We start from the raw sequence: 18,908 nt of genomic DNA, 5'->3' as shown, positions 1-18,908 counted from the left end.
GCTCTGTGCAGAAATGACAGGGTAAAATTTATGCCCCGTGATACACAGGAGGCCAGATTTGAAGATTGTAATGGTCCCTTCTTGCCTTAGTTGACAAGACCCTTATGGACATTAGCAAGTGAACAAAACATTTACTAACCTTTAAGGATAAGTTTAAAAAAAAAAATCACAACCTCAGATAAGATCCTGACGCCACTCAAGTCAGTGGGAGTTTTGCTATTGACTTCAACAGGGCCAGAGTTCACTGCAGTTGTTCAAAGTATGCTCTACAAGAAACTCGGTTAAAAAAAGTAGTCAGTTTCCAAAAAATGCAGGCTGCCTGTGTCCCTTAAAAAGGAAAGGAAAGTTGACACATTGCTAAGGGCTTGAGTGGAAGCCATGAATGCTCATCTGAGTGATCAAGAACTAATGAATAATTACAAAACTGAATTAGCAACTCTGACCACAGCTTCTGAGCTCACTCTGTGAGATACCAATGTTCTTTTGTGTCTGATCGCCCCTCTGTATTCTTGTTGGTTTTTATGTGTAGAATGGATTTGCTGTTGTTCGACCTCCAGGTCATCATGCTGAAGAGAGTACACCCATGTAAGTATGTGTGTGCTTTAATTGCTTTGCTTCAGTGTTTAGAGCCATTAATAAAGAGAACTCTCTACATGATATGGAGCTGAAAGCTAAAAAATTAATTATTTGATTTATTATAGACTTTCTTGCTGAGTGATGCACAATAGAGCATCAGATTCAAAGCTGTTTGTAATACTTTAGAAGCAGGAAAGTTTCCAGTCCTCTTTTTGTTCAATGCAGTCTGTTTTAGAATCATGCTTAGAGATTGCATCCATTTCTAAAACTACATTTGAGTCTATTAATTCCATCATCCCCATCTATTGTTTATCTGGATAAAGAGCTGTTTGTAAGTTAGGTACACCGTGGGTTTTTTAATATGGAGAATCAGTGATATGCCACTTATAAAAGTTATGCCTGATACAGTATTGTGTCTTGGGAATATAACACCAATTTTATAAAAAAACATTTTTTTTTCATAAAACAGAAACTGAAGTCAAATCTTCCACTCATGTAGCTTTGTTGGGATTTTATTCCCCTAGAGTTGAAAGTGTTTTGGCCACATTGGGTTGGGCTGATTTCAACTCTGGTTCCCAAAAGGTAAGAGGGTAATAAACCATATTTAATGAGTGCATCTCCCTCAACCCTGAATAGAATTTGTTTCTTGAACTAGTACGTGCCTGGCTTCATGACCAATGCGCAAATCCTTTGGTCCCTTGATACTTGGTTGGTGTGAGATCAGAGAATATTTACCACCAGATTTGAATGAGCAGAGTTCTTTGAAGCTTCTCTGAACTGGTCCCCTGTGCTTCAGATGTTTTCATGTATCACTAAAATCCCCTCCTTTCTCTCTGACTGCACCCCCCTCCCCTAATCTGAGTGAGAGCCCTGACACTTTAAAAGTCACTGTCAGGCAGATTGTATACTTCAGCTGCACCTCACAGTAAAGAGTGTTAGAACGTGTAATAGTGTTCACCATTTCCTGTGAGATCACTGAGTCACCTGTGGGCATGTGGTTATTTTTTGTGTGTAATCGAGCACACATATCTGTTAGGGAGGAAGACTTAGTGAAATAGAAATTTCTTCCTACTTACTGTATTATGTTTCACATTTTTTTTATATATATTAGGACCGAGGCGAACATATAATTAACACCCCTTTTTTCCTCTCTCTCTCTCTGTCTCTCTTGCTCATTACCTCCAGGGGGTTCTGCTATTTTAATTCTGTGGCAATTGCAGCCAAGCTTCTCCAACAGAGACTCAACGTTAGCAAAATCCTTATAGTGGACTGGGTGAGTAAACATTTATTCTCACCAAAGTAACAATGGAAACTCCGTCAGTTCCTCACAGAGGAGAGCCATTATTTATAACTCAGTGAACACAATCTGACTATAGAAGCTCAGAACTGAAGTTCACTTTAAAATGGTTTATATATAATAAAAAATTCTTTAAGGGTAACATCAAGATTTAAAGTAACAGCACTAAACTTCTTACCATATCTTTTCCATTTCCCCCCATTCTCCCCTCCCTCCGATCCTGAAGAAGCTATCAGCCCTCCAAAACAAAGCCTGTAACACAGAGGGCTTTGGATACAGAGGGACCTAGATAGGCTACAGAGGGACCTAGACAAATTAGAGGATTGGGCCAAAAGAAATCTGATGAGGTTCAACAAGGACAAGTGCAGAGTACTGCACTTAGGATGGAAGAATTCCATGCACAGCTACAGACTAGGGACCGAATGGCTAGGCAGCAGTTCTGCAGTAAAGGACCTAGGGGTTACAGTGGACAAGAAGCTGGATATGAGTCAACAGTGTGCCCTTGTTGCCAAGAAGACTAACAGCATTTTGGGCTGTATAAGTAGGGGCATTGCCAGCAGATCGAGGGACGTGATCATTCCCCTCTATTTGACGTTGGTGAGGCCTCATCTGGAGTTCTGTGTCCAGTTTTGGGCCCCACACTACAAGAAGGATGTGGAAAAATTGGAAAGAGTCCAGTGGAGGGCAACAAAAATGATTAGGGGGCTGGAGCACGTGACTTATGAGGAGAGGCTGAGGGAACTGGGATTGTTTAATCTGCAGAAGAGAAGAATGATAGCTGCTTTCAACTACCTGAAAGGGGGTTCTAAAGAGGATGGATCTAGACTGTTCTCAGTGGTGGCAGATGACAGAACAAGGAGCAATGGTCTCAAGTTGCAGTGGGGGAGGTCTAGGTTGGATATTAGGAAACACTATTTCACTAAGAGGGTGGTGAAGCACTGGAATGGGTTACCTAGGGAGGTGGTGGAATCTCCATCCTTAGAGGTTTTTAAGGCCCAGCTTGATAAAGTCCTGGCTGGGATGATTTAGTTGGGGATTGGTCCTGCTTTGAGCAGGGGGTTGGACTAGATGACCTCCTGAGGTCACTTCCAACCCTGATATTCAATGATTCTATGAACACACATCAGATCCAAACTTAAAGATGGGTGGCTGTGCCGGATGCTGGATGAGATTACTGGGCATGAGCATTATGTCCATCCCAACTCTGTTCTCATGAGCTGACAGAGTATTGAAACTGACACGGTCCCTGACTGGCTTTGCTTGAGTAGCGATCTGGACAATTTCAGTAACCTGCTTGAGGGATTGTGCAACACTATGCATATTTGGGCAACCCAGCAACACTGGTGGGTCACTCAACAAGAGAAGCTAGGATTTTAACAAACTTGCAACACTCCTTTTGGAAGCCTGATTGCTTTCTCAGGATCAGGATGTGACTCATTCATCTATTTAAGTTAAAAATAAATGTTCAGGATAGTTTTCCACTTTGGTCCATCACTTTTCTCAGAGTTCCTTTTACTCTTCTTCCTTTCTCAATGACTTGATTTTTGTAGCAGAAATTAAAGGACAATTTGGAGAAATGTCCCCTTTTGTAAGCTGTATTAGTCTATTAATACCTTGATAATAGGGGAATTGGCCTGTTTGGTTGAGATCATTTTTTTTGTTTTCTTTGCACTGCTGTTAAATTGCACGCATAGGGCTCATTCCTGCACAGAGCTTAAATGGGTGTTTAGCCTGCAGATAGACGGCCTGGTCAGACTTTTGGTGATTAACATGCTTCTTCTAGTTCTGTCTAAGAGAACATCTTGTTTTCATTCAGGTGTATAATTGAGGTTAATTAATTACCCAGTTATGTTGTATTGAAAGGACAGTAGAGCCTCAGTTTTACAAACAACCAGTTGTATTCAAACCCTATTTCATGATTTTGGGGGGCGGAATCACGTAACAGTGGTGAGGATGTAAAACAAGTTGACATCCCTTCATATTCCGATACTGTCAGTACGTTGGAGGTTACTCTGCAGTGGTTTGAAGGACAAGAAAAAAGCAATGCAGTGCACCACTGTGCTGCCACTTATGCACCATACCAACTGTGGTTTTGTGATGTTTATATGAACTCTTCAGTTTCATTAACTCCTCAATCCCCAGCTAGCTAGTAAAATAAGGGTTCTGCTGTATAACAAAAAGCTAATTTTAGTATTGTGTGGATCCATTCTAGTTTTCAATAAACTGCTTCACTTGGATTAAAAAGAATCAGCCTGGTGTTTTTCATCTGCATTGTTACTAGTGTACTAATCCTCCTCATCTAATACAATCTCTGTCCCTGAAGGATGTGCACCATGGGAATGGTACTCAGCAGGCTTTCTACAGTGATCCTAACGTTCTTTATATTTCACTACATCGCTATGATGATGGAAACTTCTTCCCAGGCAGTGGAGCTCCTGATGAGGTAAGAACATAAATAAACAGGATACCTGCCCACCATATAATTACTGGGATTGGCACCCCAGGATTTCATTGGTAGAATCTGCTGCTGGTCAGGAGTGAGATGCATTGACAAGACTGGGGGGACTTCCATAGGTCAAGAAGTGAAATGACAGAGCACCGTAGGAAAGCTTGTACTGCTCTTGCTCACATGAATGCCTGTTAGTGCTTCTCTTAGAACCTATTTTTGTGTGTTTCTGAAGTCCTAGCAATGCCATAAAATTTACATTTTGTACTGGCAAGGAAAAGAGATACCTTGGTAGACCATCTTAGTCAAAGAATCAGGATGATTCTATGATTGATCAACAAGATTAGTCTCTAATAAGTCATTATTGGACAGTTGTTCAAACAGGTGCCTTTGCTTAACAGACTAAAGTTTTCTCTTCATTGGAGAACACAACTTCATGTGCATTTCCTTCCTTCTAACAATGCAAGCTTTTTGTGAGGCAAAACAAGAAGAGGGTGCCCATGGTTTTACAGTTACTGCATGGGCTCACCAGTGCTCTGATCTCCAGGCACAGACTTGGGATCCATCTCTTTTACTCCTGGCCATGCCCTGTCATTGCTCAGAGGAGTGAGTACTGCATTTAGACCTGCTTTTCCTGCATTAAGAAGCTTGGATATTGGATTTTTAGCTACAGATTAATTAGAATTGTTGGACAATGTCCAAAACATACTCTCCGAATCCCATAAGCCTTCCACAGACAAGGCATATGAATTAGAGTGGAAGCATTTTTCTATTTGGACTTCCACCAGATGGTCACACACATTCGTCAAGTACTATTTTTTTCATTCTACCGTCAGCCTTATCCTTCAAGAAGCTGAGCTTAGGCCTCTCCTTTGAAAGCGTACCTGTCAGCTATTTCTCCTTTCCATTGTTTATTCCATAACAAAGGGCCTACTTTGGCTTGTGGACCCTTTACTGGTTTTCACAAGAAAACATAGCTGTCAGGAAAAAGTCAATTTTGTTTTAAAATAGCCATTACATTAGTTTGCCCGTCTTATCTTAAGCAAGCCAGAAGTCATTCTTTGTACAGAATCCCAACCTCACTGTCAGCGGACCTCATTACACAAGACCGGATGTTTGATTTATCAGAGTGGGCTAACAGAAAATGATTGCTGTTCACACAGACAATTATTTCAATTTGCTTGTAGGTTATTTATCCCTATTGCTTAATAAATTCTACACAGAACTGCAAATGGAGAGAGAGAGAGAGTCATGAATGAACCAGACTTTGCTGTGTTTAATTTAGATAATTAGTAAAGTCCACAAAGACTCCATAGTTTTGACTAGTATTTATTTAAACAAAGTTGTTCCTTTCTAATGGAGATGCAGTTATAAAAATCTGTATACATGATTCAAAGGGCAATTAAAATATTTTAACTAATTAACTATATTTATTTTTAAATGTTGATAATTTTGAAAATCCATGGAATTTCTTGCCTTGTCAGTTTTATCCTTTCTATTCTGCAAATTTTGATATTCCTTCCAGGCATCTAAAGAATATAAAGCACAGCCTTGTTTTATTACCTTGTTTGTGCATTATAATTGTAGCCAATGACGAACATTTATGCAGCGTTTAACTGATGCTGCAGGAGGGACAAGAAGTGCAAACTTACAGACTTCGGCTGCACTTATATTCATGCTGAGTCTTTAAAATCATTTAACAATGTAATGATTGTTTTGTCTAAAAAATAAATATATTGGATTGGAGGGACACTCGTTAGTAGACTATAAATTGTAAAATATGGAGCATAAAGTGGTGGGGTTTCCTAATGTTCTCGCAGGAATATTTACAAAATACAGTTCTACCAAACAGAAATTTTAATACACCTCTACCCCGATATAACACTGTCCTCGGGAGCCAAAAAATCTTACCGCATTATAGGTGAAACCGCGTTATATCGAACTTGCTTTGATCCACTGGAGTGTGTAGACCCGCCCCGCGGGAGCGCTGCTTTACCGGGTTGTATCCAAATTAGTGTTATATCGGGTCGCGTTATATCAGGGTAGAGGTGTATAGGAAATATTAGTAGATTATGTATTAAAATTGGGTGGATGGATGGACAGACTGTTTTCTAGTAGCTAGTATTTACAGTAAGGCAGCCAAAGAAAAGTTTGAATCCCAAATTCTGTAATTTATCTAAACTGATATAGCCATTTATGTAGTTGTATAGTACATCTAAATTGAATCTCCAGATTAATTGTATTTAGGTAGCAACAGTATACCAGCACTTCACTTTAGATAGGATATAGAAAGGAGGTTCACCTTTTTCTTCAAATTAATTACTGTAAATGTTGTGTTTATTTTTCACCTGTCACCTCTAATAAAGTTACATACACACCGATAATGTTCACAAATATGCACACAATGATTCATAGACTACCAATACCCAATTAGCTCAGTGTAACTATTTGTTGCAAGTCATATTTTCCACAAGCAGAGGGAGCCCTCACTCTGACTAAACTGCACTTGTAGCTGAGTGAAGAAAATTCACATAATAAAGCAGGACTATAAAGTACTCTTCTGAATTTGGTGATAAAGCTGAAGATGAATTATGGAAAACAATTCCTTCAATAGGGCAGTCTGTCCATTTGAAAATGGAAAAGGCGCTGGTATATTAATGATGGGACTCCATGCTTAGATAACACACAGTTGTTTGGCCACCAGTGGTCAAATATTTGTGTGTGCACCACTTTCACGTAGAATTGAGACTTGTGAGAATGTGAAAGCTGCCTCCCTTTGGGGAGCCAAAAAGCTCTAGAAAAAAAGAAAGCACCCCAACAATGCATTCTAAATCAATCAGTCAGGAGCAGAGCAAATCAATGGGATTTAAAGAAATGGCAGGCTGCAAAGATATATTGCCAGCATCAACAGAATTTCCATGAATTTAACACATTATATTTGTCCACTCCTTCATTCCATTTCTCAGGTTGGCACTGGACCAGGTGTTGGTTTCAATGTTAATATGGCGTTTACTGGTGGCCTGGAACCACCGATGGGAGACACCGAATATTTGACTGCTTTCAGGTAACATTCAAGCCTTCCTTTCACAAAACCCATCTTAGCTGAAATCAGAGCTTTCTGCAGTGAAATCACTCTTCTTTCTGCAACTTTCTTTTTCTTTTTAATAAACTAAAAATAGGATTGTAATTGCTTGAGCGTTCTGTGACTGAAAGCCAATGCAAAGAAAGGAGAGGGGTGTGCCCGGTCATAGCAATGGATCTGTGTGAGCAAGGTGCCGAATGACTGGCACTTATTCACTGCTCAGCAAAAGCTCTGCTGGTCTGGTGTATAAAATTACAGTAAGAACATAAGAATGGCCGTACTGGGTCAGACCAAAGATCCATCCAGCCCAGTATCCTGTCTACTGACAGTGGCCAATGCCAGGTGCCCCAGAGGGAGTGGACCTAACAGGTAATGATCAAGTGATCTCTCTCCTGCCGTCCATCTCCACCCTCTGACAAATAGAGGCTAGGGTCACCATTCCTTACCCATGCTGGCTAATAGCCATTACTGGACTTAACCTCCATGAATTTATCTAGTTCTCTTCCCCTAGTTGCATCTTTTTCTACAATTATTAGTTGAAGTGGTTTTCTGACTTCAAGTCAGGTTTAATGGACTTCTGGCAAATGTCTGCATAATTTAGGGCCATGTGAACATGCAAAGTATCAGATGCAAATATCTTGACATTTTTGAAAATACACAGATGGAATATCAACTTCATGAGGTTCCATTGCATCTTTTCAATCTAGTGGAACCAATAGCATTATTTCCTTTATTCAGTGTGCACACATTTTTATCTCCTAAAAATATTAATGTATTTTACTAACAAATAGAGATTTAACTCAACAGATTTTTAAAAGATTACATATCATTTATAATAATTTAAGTAACTATAATTTATCTTCCCATTTCCCTCCACTTACAGGAGAACAATAGTGTTATACTATTGTGCAAAGTGGAGGTCTTTTTATCCTAGCACTCAGCAATATTGATCTTTTCCTTCTAGGAAAAACCTGTAGCCCAGAGCTGAATGGCAAATTGCTATTACATTTTAATTGAATTTCAATGCTGTTGGAAAATTGTTCAGAACAGTCTTTAAAAAAAGAATGTACCCAACCATTGCCTAATTGATGCTGACACTTATTGACCAGAGAATACGGCTATTCAGCGTACATACACCAAACATGGTCGTGGCCATCATTTTGCAAGTACTGTTGCGAGGAAAGTTACTTGCCCAACCGATCTTATACATAGTAACGCCAGCCATATACACACATGCACACACCTTCAGTGTACAAGTTAAGTTGGAAACCTTTTTAATCTTATGCCAAGTTTGTTCATGATAATACATTATCAAGTGGCCTTTTTAAATCTTAACCAGCTTCTTTGAAAAACATTTTCCTGAACTTTTTTTTTAATTTTAATGTAAAATAATGCTTTGAAGTTTAAAATTTATAGTCCCCTGAAAGTTAGACAAGAGAAGGGAATGGGTCATATATCCTTTGTGTGTGTGTGTGTGTGTGTGTGTGCGCACGCGTGCCCCATGAGACAATACATGCCTTGAAGGCAGCACCTTGTTATTCCGGCCCATCAAATGCCACGTTGCATTTGCAGGGGATCAAACCTAAGATGAAAAAAAGATAAGAAAATTGGCCCTAATGAAATCCAGAAGCAGCAGGCACTTTCACCATGAACTTGGAAACTCACGGCAGAGAACTGAACTTTAATTCAAACCAGTCCAAATGCCAAACTGTGAGGCTTTGAAGTCTGTAGAGGAATCAGTGAAAAGCCTTTGAGCTAGGCAGAGATACTGATATACTATTTTTTTACATTAACTCTTAATATTCTTGACTACATAGTATTTAGAATAGAAAGATACCTTTCTATGTAACAAGATGAGGAAGAAAAATGTGCAACAATGGTTGGGATTTTAAAGGTTGTGACTGCTGCATGGGTTTGATAAAAGCGTGCATTCAAATGAAGAAGTAATTTGGATAGTTGGCATCATAAAGTAATCTTCTTATGATAAAACAAATGACTGCAAATTAAATTCCTAGTTTTCTTCAGGTTCAAAAACCATTTCAAATAGTACCATTTTCCTAGTTCCAAAGGGAAATTCATAATTTAGGGTTAGGATTTTCCATTTGATCATTATACCAATAACCTTAAAATAAACAAACATGTTTGAGCTAAAAGAACGCGGAGTACTTGTGGCACCTTAGAGACTAACAAATTTGGGCATAAGCTTTTGTGGGCTAAAACCCACTTCATCGGATGCATGCAGTGCAAAATACAGTAGGGAGATATATATACAGAGAACATGAAAAAATGGGTGTTACCATACCAACTCTAACGAGACTAGTCAATTAAGGTGGGCTATTATTAGCCAGAGAAAAAAAAAACTTTTGGAGTGATAATCAGGATGGCGCATTTCAAACAGTTGACAAGAAGGTGTGAGTAACAGTAGGGGGAAAATTAATTTGCATACTGGACATCATTAAATTAGGCTTGAATAAGGACTGGGAATGGATGGGTCATTACACAAAGTAAAAACTATTTCCCCATGCTAATTTTTCTCTAAGATGCCGCAAGTACTCCTCGTTCTTTTTGCTGATACAGACTAACATGGCTACCACTCTGAAACATGTTTGAGCTAGAAGTTTGTGTTAGACAGAAGAGCCAAGACATCTTAATACCTTGGGAAGTGGAAATACACCTCTACCCCCTAAAATGTTGTCCTCGGGGGCCAAAAAATCTTACCGCGTTATAGGTGAAACTGAGTTATATCGAACTTGCTTTGATCCGCCAGAGTGCGCAGCCCCGCCTCCCCCGGAGCACTGCTTTACCGCATTATATCTGAATTCGTGTTATATTGGGTCGCGTTATATCAGGGTAGAGGTGTAATTAGTAATTGTGTTGTTTCAAAAGCAAGAGTTAAAAATTGCACAACTGTTTTATCCTGAGCTGTGCCATTTGTACTATCCATAACTGAAGGCTGAAATCACAGACTGCTTAGAACATGAGTAGATTTCACTTTGTTCTGAAGTTGAGGTGACATCATTATTGATAAATTTTGAAAGAGATCAATTCAACCACCAATGGACGTTCCATATGACAAAACTGATTTGGTATTTCTCTGAGTGTTTGGCACTGTTCCATGGTATTGTAACAATGGATATGCTGGCTTAAAACAGTATAACATTATAATTTAGCTAACCATTTACTGCACTAACATTCCACAGCTGAATTCATCACTAAAGTATTTGTCCAATACAGATTTCATAGATTATGAGGAAGTGTATTAAACTCTAATGTATAAAATGTATGGCATATAATTAAAATAATTCCTTAAATTATCAAAATGTTATTGGAATCCATTGTTGTTGTTACATAGTTATAGAAACAAACTTTTGTAAAGTTCAGTTTGTAGTTTTACCAGTGTCTGTTGTTTCCTAACTTGTTTTATAGGAGGAAATAATGTTCCTGTTCCTTAAATTCTCATAACATTTTAAAAGGTTATGTTTAATTACAGGACACAAACCTGGCAAGGAAAATCTTAGTAAAAATGTGAAGATTGTGTTCAGGTCCTTATTACAAGGGTAGAACAATTATCATTAACACATGAAATAAGGTTTCAGAGTAACAGCCGTGTTAGTCTGTATCCGCAAAAAGAAGAACAGGAGTACTTGTGGCACCTTAGAGACTAACAAATTTATTAGAGCTGTAGTCCACGAAAGCTTATGCTCTAATAAATTTGTTAGTCTCTAAGGTGCCACAAGTACATGAAATAAGGTTTTTCTAGCACGTTGTTGTAATTCACTGTAAGAACATATCCACAATGGAGCGCTAGCAGTTGTGTTGTCTTGTCTTTGGTTTACCGTGGCTACATGACAGTGATCTCCTGAAGCATTAATATTCTATGTATAATTTTGTTTTAATGTTATTCACCTTTTAATTTAAATTATAAGTCAAATGATGAGTCAAATGAGTATTGTTTGATGGAAGATTCTTCTTGTACTAGATTTCTTAAAGACCCATGTACATATCATAGAAAACTAGGTTTTTGTAAATAATCTATTTATGCAAAAAATGTATATGAGAGGTATGCAGAACTGTATTTTGGGGGTTTGGTTTGGCTTTGCTTCTAAGCCTTTTTCCATAGAAATGTCATCTTTATATTTTAGATTTTATGTGCTCTGCCTACTTATTTCTTAGCTAAATTCCTGAACCTATTTGGCATAATAAATTATTGTAGAGATGATTACTGCTACAAATGGAGGGCATGATTTCGAGGGAGAGATTAGCAGCAGGTGTAGATGATGTTTTGTTATAGGATGACAACAGTAGGGGAAATATTTCTAAATAAAATAAAATGATATGCATCATTTTACAGCAGCCATCAATAGCCCTAAAGATTTTAGAATTGTTCATCAGTTAGAAAATTTAAGTATTCTTTTCAATGAATTGTACAATATTATACATTGTGCTTTAATTTCTGAGGTGAGTGCTAATAAATTTTAAAAGTTGCAGAAGTAGACAGATTAAATCAAAATGAAAGAAATTATCAAAATTTCAAATTAAACAATAGTGAAATCATTAATTGAAGATTTACTACAGTGAATTTTAGCTGCTGCATAACTGTTCAGCTTATTTGTGATTGTTTTAAGATTAACTGAAAAGGTTTAAGAAAGAGGAATGTTGCTTTAAAAGTGTAATTAGTGCTTGTAATTTATATAATCCACAACATTTGGGGAAAAAAATTAAGGTTCGAAGCATTCCATGTTGCATCCTCTTGGTTCTTCTGACAATCCCAGCAACCACCCCACACACAGGCTGAAAGAGACCATTCCATATAAAACTGCTGGTTTTATTCCCCTACCTTTCTGTCTATGGCCTTTGCAAAATGCACCTGTCATTGCAGTATCAAGGAATCACTTCTAATTTCTCCAGCATTTTCTTGTGGGGTTCATGCTCAATCTTAGTCAAAAGAGTATTTTCCCCCATGTACTTAATCTTCCCAAAAAAGCAAGTATGTTAGGTGCATCTGACAAAATGTTGTCAACAAGAAAAACACTAGAAATGCAGCTCAGTTGCTCTGTGGCTTTTGTTCAAACCTTAAAAAAGATTCACATATAAAACTTTAGCCTAAAGGAATTTTTTTTGAGAGCGGTATTAGCGAGTAAAAATAGAAGGTTAGAATGCAATGGGTGTTTAAACATAGGGTAGCTGGGAGCGAGGCTCACAGGAAGGGTAGACGGACTCACGATTTCTAAAAACTGCAGTGTGAACACTGCGACTCGGGCAGTGGCTCAGGTTCTCATGCCCACCGACACCCTGGGTCCGAGCTCACGTGACTAGCCAAGTCCCACCAGAGCTGCAGCATCCACACTGCTATTCTTTAGCACTCCAGCTCGAGTCCCATTAGCATGAGTTTGTCTACCTGGGCTGAGAGGCTCTCTCCCAGCTGCAGTGTAGACATAACCATAGATCACAGTTAGTACAGTCCAAAATCGTGTGGCTGGTGCCACAGGCCCCAATCCTGCAGTCAGATCAATGTGGATGGAGCCCTGTGCCCTTGCTGGGACAGTGGGACTCTGCCAGCGTATGCTTGATTAGATCCAGTTGTAGCACCAGGGCAATATTTTAGACCTCTTGTTTGTCACACCAGCCGTGTCTTATTTGTGAGCTTTTGGAGCAGAGATTGTGTCTTCCTAATGTGTTTATCCAGCAGGTAGCACAATGGGGCCCAATCTTGTTTGCAGCCTTCAGGCACTATTATAATGAAGGAAGTAATACATTTAAAAACAACAGCTGACCTAAGGCTTGGGCCAGAGTTTTGGACCTGAGGCATGAATCAAGGAAAGGATTCAGGTCTGGATTCCAGTGCACTAAAATCTCAGGCGCTGCGTTTCATGGAATTTTGATCACAGGTTTGAGCAAGCATTGTTAGCTTAGGGTTCTTGTTTATTTAAATCATCCTGGGCTTTTTGCATGAGATTTCAGCTGCATCTGAATGGGAAATCTACCCACTCTAAATTTTGGATCAGCCTAGAACCAAAATTGGAGGAGGAGGAGGGAGGCTTAGATCCCAGGATTTGCATCCAAACCCTGCCCTCAGATTTGACAGGTAGTTCAGACTCATAGTTGTGTTTCTGGCCCAATTCTAATTACAGTGATTGTCCTGGTGAGGTCGTCTGCAGCTCAAATTTCTCAGGCTTTTGAGAGCCTAATCATCACCTGCAATGTTATTTCAAATATTGAGCAACACTAATTACATTTTAAAACAATTACATATATGCAGTAGTAGCCATTAAAAATCTTACATTTGCCAACCATTACAATACTGTTACCAAAGATATCTCCTTTTTTAAATAAAGGGAGAAACTGGGGATCTCAGATACCTGTGTGTGATAACTATTGGCAAATACTGGCTTTTAAGGGTAACCACGGTGCTTCTGCTTTTCGATGTGTTCGAATAAGTTTCACGTTCTTAATTTTCAGCAAACTCTTACCAGTTCATATGGGTGTATGTATTCTTCATGCCACTAGAGGGTATCTTTTAACTTCTGTCAGGTCTGCATGTAATTGCTGAATGCCACTGCTGATGTGAGTAAGATGTGCGTATTGCTCACCTGAAATTTGCTGCTACTTCCTATTACTCCAGTATGCTAATATTTGGAAATCAACAGGATGGAGTATTCCTTGATGCATAAAAAAGAAAAAACAAACAGTTGATATGACCGGTGATGGACAAGTATTGGCATGTTCAAAACTATAATATTACACAATTCAAAGTTGATTTTGGTTTTCACTTTGATTGGAGTTGGGGTGATACCACACAGCAGGAACAAATACTAGCAACTCTCAAAATATCATAACCTAGTTCAGAAAAAATCTGATGAGTTTAGCAGTTTTCCTTTGGCTAGAAACTAAATAGATCAGCAGTACTTCAAAGCACAGGAAAAAAAACTTTGCCACATGCACTTGCTTCAAAACTGCTGCTTAAGTTCTTTGTGAATGAGGTGGTTTTTACTTAGAATGTCTGTGGGTTTCAGTAAAAAGATTTTCTTGGCTTTAAAATCATAAGCAAAAAGTCCCACTAAGGCTTGATTAAATAATAATGTGTGTGGAGGAAAAGTTTACATGGCAATAAATTCATTGGGGGGAAAAATAAAATCTGGTCTTTCTGGAGTTATGACAGCAATTAAAAGCCCTCTGCAGTACAGCAAACAGCAACATCACTCAAATTAGAACTGTGACCCACAACCACTGCAAAATTTTTATTTTTTCTGACAGAGTAAGGAAAATGAAGTAGTTTCTTCTATATGTCTTTATAACAGTGCTGATGGACCACCAGTAATAAATGCAGGAGCTCCTTGGATTACCGTGACAATCTTATGTGAGGAAATGAAACCAAAAGACTTTTGTCAGACCACACACTACTCAGTTTTTTTCTTTCGCCGTTCTGAAACTTTTTATCTTGCCCTGTACAAGAATGCCACATGTTGTTCACCTTTAGTGACCTAACCCCAGTTTTAGCTGGTGTACATTGGGATTCTCTTTGACATGGCAGACATTATTTAAAGACTTGTGAAAATCGTACACCACTTGACATCCGTTCATAGTGCCAGCTTGCAGTATATACTGTTAATACAGTAATACCTTAAAAAGCTTTAAGGAAACTAATATAAGTGCATATATATGATCACCAGTCCCACTGTGTGCATATTTTGAAGCGAGGGTTAACATTTATTTTACACAAAATGCAAAATCACATGCTTGGCTATTAAGGGTTTTCCTAATTAGGAGAGTGAGTTAGAAACTGGAAATAGAGAGTACTGCCATCTCCAGTTTAATTGACATAAGACTTCAGAAAGGTGGAATGTCATTACCCAGTCATTCCTGGAGTGTCCTGGATTCTTTAATAATCATAGTAATCGTTACATCTCATCAGAAAAAAGGAGCAGGCGCTGGAAAATCCTGTTTTATAGGGAATGTGAGTTTTGTGTATCCTTCCTCTTCTACCATTCATGTCACTTACCGTGACAGTGTGGATGATTGCAATGACTCAAGACAGTTTTGTGAGTCTGTGCGTGTCTGCTTATTTGCTGTACACCGAATACAAAGTGAGTGTACCATCAAACTGAACCATTTACAAAGGCATTCATCCAAGAATACTTTCTGGAAGCTTTCCTAGTCACAGGATTTTGTGGGTCTGTAACATTTTTATTGAGGCAGCTTTGGTTCTCTGTTTTAAAACTTAAATGGCATATTTTCAGTTCTGCAATGCCTTTAATAGCTAGATTGGCATAAACTGCAATTTTTTATTCCCTATTCAGCAGCTCATTTTGCCTAGTTTGCATCATGACATCTGAATTTTTTTTTTCAATCTAGAGTGTATTTTGAGTAGGAACTAAGGTTGGGTAGATTTTTAGGGGGCAGGAAAAATGATAAACCAATATGATAGTACCTTTGTACGGAATACAACACTGAGATTAGTGTCTGTTGACACTTGCAGATAAATATTTTCCGTATTCCGTTTTAGTTTTATTTCTTGTTCCCCTCTGACATTGTACCACCTTAAAATGGATTGAGTTGCTTTGTGTCTGTATATAAAAGTAGGTAAATGACTTTTTTTTTTAAATTTCAGCATATTAAAGCTTCCTTTTGGTCTATCCATGTATTTGTAGACCACTTGTTTATGGTAACAGACGTTATTGCCAGCTTTCGATCACTTGCTCTATTACTAGTTGAGTGGCGGGTTCTATAAAGGAAAAGACAGACATTGTGGTTTTCCTCCATCCCAGCCACACACAGCTCTGCACTGGATAGTTCTTGTGGCATGCTAGCCTTTAATTATGGTTAATGAAAAGTGTGGGATGGAAAAAATAAGTGCCTTTGCAAATGCTGGAAAAGCATCGTTGCTGCATCTAAGGAGACAAATGCCATGCAGTGAGGTTATTAAATTATGGCTTTTCCAGTTAGTCTCTGCCAGTTTACCCTATCCTTCCCCCTTTCGTCCCTCTCCACATCTCTAACTTGACCTCCAGTACACAAAGAACAAAAGATCTGAGATGACCAAACGAAGAGTCAGTCAAGCCTGGAAATCTAAAGTTTATTGAATGGTGGCAGGGCGGGTGCAAGGATGTTTCGCGCCCTAGGCGAAACTTCCACCTTGCGCCCCCCCTCCCTGAGCCCTGTGGCAGCTCTCCGCCCCGCCCTAAGGCCCCCCACCCCCACGGCAGCTCCCCCAGCCCGGGGAGCCGAGCGGCAGCTCCCCGCCCCAGCTCACCTCTGCTCCGCCTCCTCCCCGAGCACGCTGTCGTCGCTCCACTTCTCCCGCCTCCCAGGCTTGCGGCGCTAATTAGCTGTTTGGCGCCTGGGAGGGAGAGAAGCAAAGTGGGGCGGCGTGCTCAGGGGAGGAGGCGGAGCAAAGGTGAGCTGGGGCAGGGAGTTCCCCTGCGTGCCGCCCCCCGCCCCCTCTTACTTGCTGCAGGCAACCCTCCCCACACACCCCTGCCCCAGCTCCCTCCGCCTAAATGCCGATGACGACCGGGGCGGACGAAGATCCCATCGCCACCGAAGGACCCAAAATGCCGCCCCCCAAATGCTAGAGCCCTAAGCTACCGCCTAGGTCGCCTAATGGGTTGCACCGGCCCTGCATGGTGGGCTATTTCCCTATTCGGATTGTTATACTATTAGTGGTTGAAATAATCAACCCCACTGAATAAATAACATTACAAACTGGCATTGACGTCAGAACAGAACTGCATGATATGACATACCAGTGTGCTCTGTTAACCAGTTCCTAGTGTTCTCATCGTGTGAGAAGAGAAAAGGGGAAGTGACCTTTGCCAACTTCAAAAATTTATAATCGTTTGCGCAAGGTGATCTCAATGTTCCTCGGTTCATTCAAGAGCCAGACAAAATAATCAGTCTGCCATTGTTACGTTTTTGTTGCAGAACGGTAGTAATGCCAATTGCCAATGAATTTGCCCCAGATGTTGTGCTGGTGTCATCTGGTTTTGATGCAGTGGAAGGCCATCCTACGCCTCTTGGAGGATATAATCTATCAGCAAAATGTAAGTTGCAGCTTTACAACAGGGCAGATCCTAAATTGGTGTAAACTGTCATTGCCCCATTAACTTCAGTGGAGCTGTGACAGTTTACACCAGGGTTCTGTCTCTTCGTCTTTAAATGTAAACATTTTCAGAAATCTGTTTGTACCTTTTTTATTTCATTGTGTAATATTTATTTCAGGCCACCTAAAAAAATAACATGAAAAATTCTTCTTCTGTTGGTCTATTGGTGCATCTTATTCTTATAAAACACGATTCATACTGGATTCTAAATAAAATATAGAAAAAGATACTTGCCAAATAACAATAAGTGTGGCGTTTCGCTCATGCAGAAATAAAGAAAAACAAAATGTCAGAAGTAAGCAGTGTGTGTTTAGCTGTCCATTCTTTCCTCCCAGACTCATTGTAAACAATTCAGGTTGATGATTTTACTCTCTGTCTTGTCAAAAGGTTATATAATTCAGTTCTCATTCTTTTTCCTTTGGATCCACAACGTGCACTGCACAAACGCAGAGCCAGATGCTTTCCCCTGTTAGGCTGGTGTAAATCTGGACTCTTTCCATGTAATTCAGCAGAAAACAGGATTGGACCCACAGAGTCTAAAAATCAGAAGGAATTTTTAGGGTTTTGTTGTCTGTCGATTAGAAAGGTGATTATCTAAGATACATCCTTAAAAGTCCTTTTAAAAGTTTTTAAAAGGAAGTAGAACTCATGACTTTAATAAAAAGATTTAAGTGAAATAGGAGAGCTGTAAGAGACAAGTTATTTAAAGGTATCCACAAACACTTCGTAAATGGTGATATCTTGTTTGCCTTTTTGTTGAATTTCTCTAATTGTATATTGCTCTCGTAATATGTAAAATTGAGCTAAGGGGGATTATTATATAGTTGGTTCAGTCAGTGGGTTTTGTCCCAAAGCTATTAATTAATACATTACAATACAAATACAATATTGTTCCTGCAAAGGTGCTTGTGAGCCTTAGTAAAATAGAAAATAGAGAAGTCTGAAGGAGGAGGTAATGCATTGGGTTTTTTCAGATTCTGAATCTGTCATTTAATCCTTGTGGGTTTTTTTTTTTAAAGTAGAATTAAATATACTGTGTGTCAAATGATCAAAGCCCAGGTGTCCCAGAGATTTTTATAGCATGTTGTATATGTGAAGAAGCTGATATTGAGCATTAGATGTCAGATACCTGTGGAACATTATAATCCATTTTTTTTTCACAAATAGAAGCACAAGCCACAGGTGATTGTTTTTTTTTCCCCTCTGTCTCCTGGACTGCATTGATTCTGGAGAGCATATCGTATATAATATAACATAAAGATCAGATAAGGTATAAGTGACCTCCTCCTAATCTCCTTCCTTCCCTCCCAAAGAGATTATTTGCTACTATAATAATTCAAAGCATTAAAACACAGTGGGGCAAATTCTGACCTCAGTTACACAGGTGTAAATCTGAAGTAACTCCAG

At 39.2% G+C, this 18,908-nt stretch overlaps 1 protein-coding gene across 12 annotated transcripts in view; it reads left to right on the top strand.

Moving 5' to 3' along the window:
* HDAC4 (histone deacetylase 4) overlaps nt 1–18,908 on the top strand; it is a 438,771-nt gene that overhangs the window by 399,200 nt on the left and 20,663 nt on the right. For all 12 annotated transcript variants that reach the window (XM_005299905.3, XM_005299903.3, XM_008163408.3 and 9 more), the window contains 5 exons: nt 530–585; nt 1,762–1,849; nt 4,197–4,316; nt 7,286–7,383; nt 17,323–17,441. In XM_005299905.3, coding sequence (XP_005299962.1) covers nt 530–585; nt 1,762–1,849; nt 4,197–4,316; nt 7,286–7,383; nt 17,323–17,441 — 481 coding nt within the window. The remainder of the gene's footprint in view (nt 1–529; nt 586–1,761; nt 1,850–4,196; nt 4,317–7,285; nt 7,384–17,322; nt 17,442–18,908) is intronic.

The sequence above is a fragment of the Chrysemys picta genome, chromosome 11 (assembly GCF_011386835.1).
Source record: "Chrysemys picta bellii isolate R12L10 chromosome 11, ASM1138683v2, whole genome shotgun sequence".
Lineage (NCBI taxonomy): Eukaryota > Metazoa > Chordata > Testudines > Emydidae > Chrysemys > Chrysemys picta.
The sequence above is the reverse complement of the archived record's forward strand: the minus strand, read 5'-3'. Positions and strand labels throughout refer to the sequence as shown.